The sequence below is a fragment of the Cetorhinus maximus genome, chromosome 22 (genome assembly GCF_964194155.1).
Source record: "Cetorhinus maximus chromosome 22, sCetMax3.hap1.1, whole genome shotgun sequence".
Lineage (NCBI taxonomy): Eukaryota > Metazoa > Chordata > Chondrichthyes > Lamniformes > Cetorhinidae > Cetorhinus > Cetorhinus maximus.
In genome coordinates, this window is record NC_135900.1 from 44,461,853 (window position 1) to 44,474,983 (window position 13,131).

At 42.5% G+C, this 13,131-nt stretch overlaps 1 protein-coding gene across 1 annotated transcript in view; it reads left to right on the forward strand.

Moving 5' to 3' along the window:
* The first annotated feature begins 4,262 nt into the window (after nucleotides 1-4,262).
* Nucleotides 4,263-13,131, forward strand: part of nrip2 (nuclear receptor interacting protein 2) — an 86,121-nt gene continuing 77,252 nt past the window's right edge. Inside the window, exon 1 of the mRNA XM_078568204.1 lies at nucleotides 4,263-4,512. Within this exon, the coding sequence (XP_078424330.1) occupies nucleotides 4,357-4,512 (156 nt within the window). The 5' untranslated portion in view covers nucleotides 4,263-4,356. The remainder of the gene's footprint in view (nucleotides 4,513-13,131) is intronic.

Below are 13,131 nucleotides of genomic sequence, written 5' to 3' on the forward strand. Positions count from 1 at the left end.
TTAATTAAGTTATTATGTTAATTATGAACATGTCCCATCTCATGTGACATTGTCACCTGAGGGGGACATGTTAGGGATTTTTTTTTTCTATTTTTAATCTTTTTAAAAGTGTCAGCAATCTCCCTGAGGCAGCACTTAGCCTCAGGGAGTTATGTGCTCTTTCGTGCGCATGCGTGAAAGAGCGCACTCTCACTTTTGGGGAATCCCCCACCCGCCCGCACAGGGAGCGCATAGCGCTTTCCGCCGGACATCACGCTGGGCGGGCCTTAATTGGCCCGCCCACGTAAAATGGCGGCGGGGCCCGCTTCTCCGGCGGGGATCGTCTTCCTGCCCGCCGGAGATTGGGTCAGGCCCGCCCACCCGGCAGGCAGAAAATTCTGCCCATAGTGAGGGCATTGGCTGTAATCATCCAAAATTCCCTAGATTGTGGAAAAGACCCATCGCTTGGAAAGTCACACATCTAACACCACTATTCAAGAAAGGAGGGAAACAGAAAGCGGGAAACTATAGGCCAGTTAGAATGACATCTGTCATTTAGAAAATGCTGGAATCCTTGTTAAGGAGGTAGTAACAGGATATTTAGAAAATTCTAATACAATCAGGCTGAATCAACATGGTTTTGTGAAAGGGAAATCATGTTTGACAAATTTATTAGAGTTCTTTGAGGATGTAACAAGAAGGGTGCTTAAAGGGGAACCAGTAAGTGCAGTGCATTTGGATTTCCAAAAGGCATATGATAAGGTGCCACATAAAATGTCACTGCAGAAAAGCTCATGGTATTGGGAGTGATATATTAGCATGGATAGAGGTTTGGCTAACTAACAGGAAGCAGAGAGTCAGGATTTATGGATCATTTTCAGGTAGGCAAACTGTAACTAGTGGAATGCTGCAGGCATCCGTGCTGGGTCCTCAACTATTTAAGGTCTACGTTAATGACTTAGAGAAAGAGATTGTATTGTAGTCAAATTTGCTGATGATACAAAGATAGGTAGGAAAGCAAGCTGGGAGGAGAATACAAAGAATCTACAAAAGGAATGTAGATAGGTTCAGTAAGCAGGCAAAAAATTTGGCAGATAGAGTATAATGTGGGAAAATGTGTGGTTGTCCACTTTGGTGGGTAGAAAAGCAGAATATAATTTAAATGGAGAGAGACTGCAGAATGTTGCAGTTCAGAGGAATCTAGGTGTCCTTATACATGAATCACAAAAAGTTCTCATGCTGATACAGCAAGTATCACAGAATCGTTACAGTGTAGATGGAGGCCATTTGGCCCATCCTGTCTGCACTGGCTCTCTGTGCATTTTAACTTAGTGCCAATCTCCTGCCTTTTCCCTGTAACCCTGCACATTGTTTCTATTTAACTAATCATCTGATGCCCTCTTGAATGCCTCAATTAAACCGGTCTCCACCACACTTCCAGGCAATGCATTCCAAACCCTAACTACTTGCTGTGTGAAGTTTTTTCTCACCTTGCATTTGCTTCTTTTGCAAAACACTTTAAAACTATGCCCTCTGGTTCTCGATCCATTTACCAGCGGGAACAGTTTTGCCCTATCTACTCTATCCAGACACCTCATGGTTTTAAAAACTTCTATCAAGTCTCCTCTCAGCCTTCTCTCCAAGGAGAACAGTCCCAACCTCTCCAATCCTTCATCATAAATGAAGTATCTCTTCCCTGGACCCATTCTTGTAAACCTCTTCTGCACTCTCTCCAGTGCGTTCACATCCTTCCTATAGTGTGGCGCCCAGAGCTTTACACAATACTTCAGCTGAGGTCTAACCAATGTCTTATATAAGTTAATCAAAACCCTGCTCTATGTCCCTATTAAGGAAGCCTAGAACACCGTAAGTAATTAGGAAAGTAAATGGAATGTTGACCTTTATTGCAAGGAGTTGGAGTATAAATGTAGGGAAGTCTTGCTACAAATGTACAGAGTATTTGGTGAGATGGCACCTCGAGTACTATGTACAGTTTTGGTCTCCTTATTTAAGGAAGTATATACTTGCATTGGATGCAGTTCAGAGAAGGTTCACTAGGCTGATTCCTGAGATGAAAGGGTTGTCTTATGAGGAAAGGTTGAGTAGGTTGGGTCTGTACTCATTGAAGTTTAGAAGAATGAGAGGTGGTCTTATTGAAACCTATAAGATTCTGAGGGATCTTGACAGCGTAGATGCTGAGAGGATTCTTCCTCTTGTGGGGGAATCTAGAACTAGGGGGCACAGTTTAAAAGTAAGGGGTCTCCAATTTAAGATGAATATGAGGAGGAATTTCTTCTCTCAGATGGTTGTTAGTCTTTGGAATTCTCTTCCCCTGAGAGCAGTGGAGGCTGGGTCATTGAATATACTCAAGGCTCAGTTGGACAGGTTTTTGATTGACAAGGGAGTCAAGGGTAGTAGGGGACAGACAGGAAAGTGCAGTTAAGCCCACAATCAGGTCAACCACGATCTTATCCAGTGGCAGAGTGGGCTTGGTGGGCCAAATAGCCTACTCTAGTTCCTATTTCTTAAGATCTTATGACATAGGGCCATATAGAGTCAGTGTTATTAATCCCATGGCTGCTTTCTGTGCTGTAAATTTATATGGTTGATTTATGCATGAGTTTGTTATGTGATTGTTACCAATTCTATGGTATCATTGAATCAAAGAATAATACAACATAGGTGGTTATTTGGCCCTTTGTGATGTGTCACACCTTTGATACAGCTATCCAATTAGTCCTACTCCCCTGTTATTTCCCCATAGCCCTGCAAATCTTTTCCAAGTATTTATTCATTTCCTTTTTTAAAGTTACTATTGAATCTGTTTCTACTACCCATTCAGGCAGTACATTCCAGTACATCTCCCTGTCTTCATGTTGCCTCTGGTTCTTTTGCCAATTACTTTTAATCTGTGTTCTCTCATACCTTTCTGCCACTGGGAACAATTTCTCGTTATTTACTATATTAAATCTGTTCATCATTTTGAACACCCCCATCATATCTCCTCTTAATCGTTTCTGTTCTGAGCAGAACAATCCCAGTTTCTCTCTACCTAACTAAAGTCCTTCATACTTCGCATCATTCTGGTAAATCTCTTCTGCACCCTCTCCAAAGGCCTTGACATCCTTAAGGAATTACTAAAGTGTGATGCCAGAATTGAAAGCAATACATAGCTGAGGCCTAACTGCTTTATAAAGATTAAATTCATTTATCTCATGATTATGCGTTCACAGGAAGCTAATTCTTAATGTAAAATATTTGTTTCAGTTGATGCGAAGCTCCCTTAAGGACAAACATCTATTCGAGAACCATATCGCATTGCAAACGGCAGGATGCGCGGTAGTGTCACGCAGTCTGTTTACTAAAAGTGCTGTTAACAGTCTACGACGAGCTGCTTTCTCTGTTTATCTGCAAGACGAAACATATTAAACTGTATTTGCATATCGATAGCACCAAGACCGATGCAATGATCGCAAAAGGCAGTTTTACATAGATTTACACAGGGTCCATTAAACGAAAACACTTCCAAGTATTAGATCGGAAGACCAGGAGGGGTAGGGCAGGGTCTAATCAACGTCTGCTCACAATGTTACTTAACTCTATTTACATTCGTGAATAAATTGTACAGATTTTCAGGATTTGCGTCGAAATGAAACCGGTTAGAAAATCACTGTTTAGCAAATCAAGTCAGGCGAACGGCGAGACTGCGAGCAGATCCTGTCCAAACTGATCCTGCGAGGGAATCATTCTAAATACCAGAGATTTCACTACAATACATGAAGAGGCTGCATTGTAATGTTTTAATAAGACGAGCCGTGGTTTACTGAAATTCAGTTTTGCGACTCTTCCCAAGTAAAATTGCGAAGAGAAGACATTCCACTCTACTAAATTCTAAATCAATTACACAACGGTCTGGATTAAATACAATGACTTCTCTCCTGGTTTTTAATTATTTATTATGATTTACTATCCATTCTGAGTTTCTTTTTGTTTAGGTTTTGAGAAAAGACAAATTTGGTGGGAATGATTATTCTGCTCATTCAGTGTTGAAAACAGTCCCGCTCCCTGACAAGGAACCGGTGCTGATTGATACGTGCTTAGCACCGATACCTTTCCCCTCTCCACGTTTCACCTCCCTCAGTATTTTTCACTTTTTATTTCCATATTCCCGCAGATTTCCTCTGGTGTTTTGTTTTGGTTATTTCTAGAAATGTGTTGGCTGTGACGTATGTTGCAGGCAGACACCCTGGGAAAAAAAAAACCCCCCAGAGCCAGCGAGCTGCAGAGAAGCAAAGTGCGAGCGGAGAGGGATTAGGGACAGGGCAACAACACGGAAGCACTTATACCGCAAGCTAGAGGGAAACAAATGCAGCAGCAATGTCCGATCTCAAGAAAAACGAAATGGAAATCAGGGACAAAGCTATCCTGCATCAGCAGAGGCGTCTAAAGCAAGCCACACAGTTTATCCATAAAGATTCAGCAGATTTGCTCCCTTTGGATGGTCTGAAAAGGTTGGGAACATCGAAAGATCTGGTGAGTCGCCCTTTCTGCTGGGAGCGAGTGTCTGCAGTGAGCAGCGGCAACAATATGAGCATAGATCAGGGGGGACGTTTATACTTATAATCAATATATGTCTGAGGTGAACTCTTGAATAGTTTCGGTGTGTTTATATGTGGAAATATGTGAATGAATATATATCGTTGTGGATGCGTGCTCGTGCTATATATTTACGTGTTTGAATACATGTTTTCTTTTATATACATATCTTTTGTATGCACATTTGTTTACATCCATTTCATATTATAAATCGGTGATGTGTATCATATCTGATTAATACGTGATTAGTATTAGTTTGAGATTCGACGTTAAGAACAGTTTGCGCCCGTCCAGCTATTTATCTATAGGCAGAAGCAGGGACTACTTGTCATTGTAGGAAAAAGGATCCTGTTAAAATTAAATACAATTTTGGATTGCTGAAATACAGGATTCAGGGTTCATACGGTGACTGGGAATTATGCACTACCCGAGAATGTTGGAGCCTTTACGGTCTCAACTTGAGTAGAAAAATTATGATTATATCAAACCAAGTCAGTATATCTATCAGAGTGGGAAAAAGTAATGAAACCAAATAGAGACAGATGGATGATTGAGGATGGGGATAGGACCAGAGGTACAGGTACGTAGGAATACGGCAAATCAAATGGAATTGAGAAATATAAGAGGAACAAGAGAAAACCATAGAAGGTGAGAGATAAAAGGAAAGAAATAAAAATACAAGAGAAGTAGGAGCACAGACAGGAAGAAGAGGGGAAAAAGCTGCTGGAAGAAACTGAGAGAGAGAGAGAAAAATAAAGATATGAATGAGAAAAAGGTGAGAGGAACAGTTGGGATAGAATCATACAGCTCCAAAAGAGGTCATTGGATCCACAGTGCCTGTGTCAGATTTTGAAACAACTATCCAATTATTCCCACTCCCTTGCTCTTTCCCCCTAGCCATGCAATTTATTTTTCAGGTATTTGAAAATTACTATTAAATCTGTTTTCACTACCCTTTCATACAGTGCATTCCAGGTCATAACAACATGCTGAATAAAAAATGTTCTCCTCATCTCCCGTCCAGTTCTTTGTAGAAAAACATTCCGGAACAAAAGATAGAATTAGGAGATAGGAATTAATGAGAGAAAGGAATAGCAAGAACTGGGAGGAAGAAATAGGAAAAAGGGTGGAGAAACAGAGAAAAACAAATAGACAAAAATGAAGAATGATAAGAAACACTGGCAGGAGAGAGAAACAGATGAGACATAAACAGAAGCCTCAATTTTAACTCAGCCCCCGCAGCATGAACAGAACAGGGGTGGTCGTGACGCATCCCTGACTTGTTCTCACTCATGCCATTTTAACTGGCGAGATTCCAGCACTGTGGAGGCTGCCTGACCCGTGTTGGCAATTTTGTAATTAAAATAGGAGAATTGCAGCTGATGATGTCATTGCCATCACAATTCTACTATCCAGGATCATGAGGCCCATGTGGCACCCAATTCGCCTGCAAGGCCAATCAGCATCGGATCAGAAGAGGCCCAATAAGTTTTGGGTTACATTTAGTCACAATTCTTCATTGGGCCTGGAGGATTAGGGTATCTTCCCCAGCTTTTTGGCCCCTCTTTTCAGGTTTGTAGAATCATGGCTAGAGACAGAGATGGGGGAGAGAGAAAGTGATGGAAGCTGCATTAGAGAGAAAGAAGATAATTGACAGAAAAAGAGATAAATTGAAAGGCATGGGACAGATAGAAAACAATAAAAGATGAGAAACTTGTGCTGTAGTTGATGGTTCACACTCTGACTCATTATCCATTTACTCAGAGATTCCCTGGGCTCTATCCACTCTACCACAACTTCATATTAATCATCTTCTTGAATTGTTATCCACCTATCCCCTCTTTTGCTGAAGATTTCACTATACATTCATCAGCTTCTTTCAGGTCACATATTTTAGTGTGCACAATTCCTTTATTCCTCTCATAGTGCTTTGGTGTGAGTAAGACATCCTTGCTTTCATGCTGCCCTTTGGTGAGATAATGAAAATCTTACTTCTTTCAATTCTTCAGACATAAAGGATAAATCTTGGTGGGGAGCCTTTGCTTGAAAGCAGCACTGATCAGGGAATCAAACATAGGGGTCAGCACTCCAATATCAGGTGTTTCTAATTTTCTGATTAAAATAAATTAACATAAAACCAGGAACATCATTGATGGAAGAATTGTGTATGGAAGCCAATGTGTCTGATTTGTAGTGCTCCCATTGAAATATTTGCTGTGTAGTTTCTTCACCTCTTTTGCAAATCTAACCAATGTCTACCAGCCTCAAGTTTGATAGCTTCAATCTCAGGCCTTCTAGCTCTTCATCTTGATTATCTGACCAGCATTTTAAAAGCAGGAAATTACTTTCCAGTGGTTGAACTGGAGCTCCATAAATCTACAAAGCATTATAATACTAGACTAGCCAACCAGAAATGAATTGTAAAAGGGCAGTTTTATGAAATTGTTACCTTGGTGCAGTGCTCTGCTCTTGGAAGTGCATATTGAACTAATCATTGCCAGAGGGATGCTTGAGGAAAAGGTTAGCCTCATGGCAGCTCATGGAGGTAATGTCTGTCATTTGACATTTTGTCACTCTGGAGAAATTGGGTGCTACAGAGACATAATACAGCTTGGGAGGGTTCATTCATTATTTTAACTCAGTGAACAAATTAATACAATTCCTTCACTGCATCATGTCTCCACAGCAGCTAATCATGCGTGCCGAAGTCAGTGAGCAAATGTCAATTGTCGCATTTCCATTTGTTGCCAGGAGGCCAATGCAAGACAGCATTTACAGAACATAGAACTGTGAGATGTTTCTTTCCTCTCTGTACAATTATTTGCCTCATTCATAATTTACAAAACAGGCAATGGCCTAGTGATTCAATGACACAGCGCCCTTTTCATATGCACAAAATGCACATTTTAAATGGCAGGTGGGGCACGCCAGCTCATTACAAGCCAGAGGTGCATCAGCCGCCATGTTGGATTGGGTCACTCCATAGGCATTCAGAGCACACACCAAAACTATTTAAAATGAAAAATAAAGTACTTAAATTAGGATCCTGCACTTGTTATAGGACCTTTTTCTCACTTCAGTGCAGTATTGAGGTAGTGCTGCACTGCCAAAGGTGCTATATTTCATATGAAAGGTCAATACATGGCTCTATCTGCCCTCTCAAGTGGATGTAAAAGCTCCTATGATACCACTTCATAGAACGGCAGGGAAGTTCTTCCAAGTGTCATGGTTAACATTTATCCCTCAACCAACATCCCTTCCAAAAATCTAGTAATTATCACATTGCTGTTTGTGGGACCTTGCTCTGTGTAAATTAGCTGTCATACCTCCTTACATTGTAACATTTTTACTTTGTTCATCTCCTACTATTGGGATTGAGCTTTTCATTGGTGCACCTTAAGGTTGCACCTTAAGGGTGTTGTCTTACACTGACTGCAACGTCCCCCGTATCTGGTTTAAACACTGCACACCATTTTACCTATCTTGCTAACCAACACCTCAATCCCTTTGTTGAAGTGCCATCCATCTGAAAAGGTTCCCCCTGTTCCAAAAGCTATCACATTGTTCGAGGAACTGAAATCCTGATTCCTCACACATTGGTCTGCCTAATAACCATCTGTTTTCACAAGCACAAGGTACAGATGCTGTTTCAGAAAATAATACAATGGAGGTCTTCCCCTTTAGTTTCCTTCCTAAAGCCCTAAATTTAGCACAAGGATTATTGATTACTTTCTAGCTGCACAATTATAACCAATTCACAAGTTAGCCTAAAATTTGACTTTTAGTCCACAGTGCTTTACAGAATTGTGCAGCACTTTCTCAAGGCCACCATCCATGACCAACTTTGTGGCTTATTTAAAAAATTGGACCAAGTTGTTGAGACAGGACATCTGTTTCCAAAAGCCATGTTGAAAATCCCTATTAACTGCTGCTCTTTCCAAATAATCATATAGCATATCTATACTAATTCCGAAAGTGCTCGGTTCCTGTCCAGCTCAAATGGCTGGCATTTCCTGTTAGAAACTATTTAAATGATTGGGGCTGATGGTGGGGGCTGTGTAGGATCAAAAGTGGAAATGACAGCTGAGGCCCTTTGTAGGCCTGAGTGATTGGGACCTTCTGGCTGCTGATGAAGATTGCCAGAAAGATGTTCTGAATTGATCCTTGGCCTATCATAATATTACCAGCCTGCTCCAGAGATTCCCGTGGACTCATTGGTCAACAGAGGTCCTGGACGAGGCCAAAGCGCCATTATTTCTGAAAGTAGCAGAAATTAAAGATGTAAAAATGTGACAATTTGACTCTCCATTTTCTGACCTTTACTCAGGAAGCTGAGTGTTCTGCGGAAGATAAGTGAGGAAAATCAGTCCTTAAATTGATTTACTCCTGAGAATCCATTAGTCTCCTTGATATAATTGTTGGTCTCTCTATGCAAACTGTTACAATTAGAGACTGATAACTTCTAAAAAGAGATTTGAATTCCCAATGACTGACTCAAAGGATTACATGACAAGAGTTCACATTTTAAGACTTTTATGTAACAAACAAAGAAAAATCAACATCAACTAAATATTACTTAGTAGGCAAATATTACACTAAGCTACATGAAAGATATCCCCCATTAACTTCCTAATACAACTTCCTTCCACATCATGTTTATATGTTACATTGAACTCTCCGTAGAATTGTAGTTTTTACAGGGACCAGTCCAGAGTTACTCCCAGCTTCCAACAGGCTTCTCCCCATTTCCCTGAATTGTAATGTTCAGTGTCCATCGAATGTCATTTTTCTCAGTCTTCTGAGAATCCCCAAACCAATTTCTGGGGCAAGCTCCACTCCAGTGACTCCTCCTCCTGGCAATGCTAAGGCAAGAATTCCAGTGTCCTTAACTCTCCACAAATCCCTTCTCTTTGACCAGAGAATGAGTTCCCATCTGCCTGGTGGCTAACAGAAAGCGGCCTTTTCCTCTGCTGTTCACAGCAGCTGCTGTTTGCCTGTCTGTCTCTCTGTCTGGGATGCTCTGATTCTGTAAGTCTAGCAGTAGTAAGGCCATCTCCCTTTTCCTTTATTTTCAGGTGTTAAAAATTTGCACCTTGCTTTCAAAAAGGTTTGACCAGGGCTGCATACCCCCATGGCAACCAGATCACATAGGCTTATTGCCAGGCAGAACTAGTAGGAGGTCACATGCCTCTCTCCACTACCCCATTTTACCTTGAATTAAAGGAGACAGTTTAAACCCAACCATTTTATAAAGCCTCACATATATTACCCCTCCCCCTAAAAATGAAAAATTATTACCATAGTAATAATATTCTGTGGGGCTTTGCAAACAAAGTCTTATTGCTACTCACATGCTTGTGAGACAATTTGTGATCATCAGCCATTATAGCAGCTGCCCTTATCTTAGAAACTTTATGGTCTTCCAGGTGGGACCTTATTCCCAAAGGGTCACTATTTTTAAATTCTTCCATTAGCACTATCTCTCTAAGGTTTTCAAAACCTTGTTCAAGCTTCATAGCCCTATACCACCTATCAAATGTCATGTCCTTTTCTCTAGCAAATTCCACAGAAGTTTGGTTCTGTTTCTTCCTTAAATTTCTAAACTTTTGCCTGCAAACCTCTAGAACTAACATATTGCAAATAGCTGTTTCCACTGTATTATAATTATTAGACTGTATATCTGGAAGAGATGAGTACACTTCTAACGCCTTCCCCTTTCACACACTCTGCAGTAAAACCATCCACCTTTCTTTTGCCCATTGCAGCTTTGTGGCAATTTTCTCAAATGATACAGAATACATTTTAACTCCTTCCCCACTGAATTTAGGCACTAAAAGAATACTCCTTCCCAAATCAAAACCAGGAGTTAAATCTGAGACATTGTCAAGCTTTCCTGCCACTCCCGTTCGCATAATCAAACATTTTCTCTGTCCAATTCAAGATTTTCCTTTTCTTGTGCTCTTTGGAACTCTAATTCAAGATTTCACAATTCTCTTGATTTCCTCTTTTGAATTCAAACTTTTACTTTCTTCTTTCTATTTTCAATTCAAGTTGCTTTATTTGCAATTAAATTCTAGCTAACTTAACCAGAGTGCTGTCGTGATCACTCTTTTCTTCCTCAAGGTTCAGGCGTTGAGCCAATACTTCAACAATCTTTGTCTCTTTAGCCACTACTTTTTAATCTACTCCTAACTCCTCTTCAAATTAATTTGTATCCCAGGCGAGCCCCCAATTTATGATCCCTGTAGAGAGCTATAATTTTAAAAAGAGTTTTGAATTCCCAGTAACCGCATGACAATATTTCACATTTTAAGACTTTTACTGTAATAAGCAAACAAAAATCACCATCGACTAAATGTAATTTAGCAGGCAACTAATACACTAAACTAGCTTTCTAGTGCCCTTAAATCTCCAGAAGTCCCATCTCTTTGACTAGAAAACAAACTCCCACACTATCCTGCCTGGGGGATAACTGAAGCAGTCCTTTCCTCTGCTGTTCACAGCAGCTGCTGTTTTCCTGTCTCTCTCTGGGTCTCTCTCTCTGTGGTCTCCACGACCTGAATCGTCCGCTCCTGTTGGAGGCGGGCGTCATGCCGTCCAATGTCAAGAACTTAATTTTAATGCATTTGCATCTCAGCATTGTGGCCACATGCCAGAATCATCGCCCCACATCAAATTTACCTCCCACGTTGGTGTGACTTCAGAACGGTGTGACTTACTACTGCCTTTAAAGGATGTGCACCTGGCAAGCTGAGCTTCAAAGGGAACTTGGAGGTGTGTGCACACAACATCGTGCAGCGCTCGCAAGGATAACCTGTAGAATATTAAGGAATAGGCGCCGCGCATTCTTGAGGGGCACAGGCAAGTCGCTTTTTCCCAGCCGGCTTTCAGTGTGGTGCCGGGACAAGCACTCCAGTGTGGTTGGGGCTGGAGTGGGGAGTGAGCAAGGCAGCACAAACTGAAGGAAGTATACAAGCACATGCTGGGGGTTGGGGGGGTGGGGGGGTGGGGGGGGTGAAGTGTGTGTGGTGTGGGGGGTGCAGGTGGGGTGGGAGGGTGAGGGAAGCGACCACGCACTTGGAAAAGCTTGTAAAAAGTGAGCATTCTTCTGAAGCTGAGACTGTTCAACAGTAGCTCCATTGACATGCTTGGAGTCGGATCTCTGAAGCATTTCTGCCCACTCAAGCAATGCAAAAGACAAATGTGCCACCAAATGCTCCAGAACTTTTCACCCCTCGGGCGCAGACTGCAAACTAATGTGCGTTTTTGAACAATTGGATGACTGGCATAGAATCCCCTTACAAAAGGTGGCCATGGTGCAGTCACGGGTGGAGGCGCCCAGAGCCCCTTGCAATGTCTTTATTCAGGTTTAGATCAGTATCCCTCATGGTTCAAGCTAACAACGCAGCCTTGCAGTGTGGGTTAGGAGTATGCCTGCGCCTGAGCTGAGAGCACAGCATGCAGTCCAGTGGCTGAAGCTGCCGCCAATTGGTCAAATGGAGTGGGGTGGAGGTGGTTGGGGTTTCGGACAACCATGAAGTACACACTGATCATCCAAGTGGTGGCAGCACTCTCCGCCATGCAGGAAGGGGCCTTGAGACTTAAACAAGAGTGGTCCTTAGAACATATATGCTAATCCATGCGTCTCTCTATCTTTAATCCTGCAGGAAGAGAACATCAGAATCATAGAGCCTGGCGATCTAGCGGTATGCATCATGGCTTATAGGCAACAGGGAAGAAGGAGAAGAGTGTGATGGAGGCGCTTGGCTCGCCAATGGGAGGAGCACCACCCTTAAGACGAAGGTGCGGCAGCGCCTCCTGCGCACGCAGTTGAAGATCCACAGTGAGCCGTCGCTCATTAGTGCGTCGCTAGACCCAGGGTCCATAGACGGCACTTATCATTTCTGCGGATGACTGAGAACCAGTGTCACTGCAGACTGCGCGTGTTTAGGGAACTGGTCAGTCATATATGACACGTGCTGTAGGATTTGGAGCCATGGGCACATAGAGGACATCCACTGCCAGTGGCAGTGAAAGTAACCGTGGCGCTCAATCTTTATGCCAGTGGCTTCTTCCAGGGCCCCATGGATGACCTGTGCGGGATCTTGCAAGCCTGCACCCACAAGTGCATCCAGGAGGTCATGGACGCCATCTTCGCAAAGGCACACAACTTTGTGCATTTCAACCGAGATCAGGAAAGCCAGGAAACAAGAGTGCTGGGGTTTGCGCAGATCTCTGGTTTTCCACAGGTGCAGGGTCGACTGCACTTGTGTGCTGCTTAGATCTCTGTGGCAACAAAGAGTCAACTACATCAACTGCAAGGGCTTCCACTCGCTGAATGTTCAGCTGGTCTGCGACCACCACAAATGCATCCTCCATGGTCTGCGCACAATTCCCAGCAAGTGTCCACGACTCCTACAGCCTTAACAGGTCACAGATCCCTGACATCTTCTAAGGTTCACAGGGTCTGCAGGGTTGGCTCCTTGGGGACAAGGGCTTCCCACAGAGGATGTGGCTGATGATGCCCATGTGGCAGCCTCAGACTGCAGCAGAGCG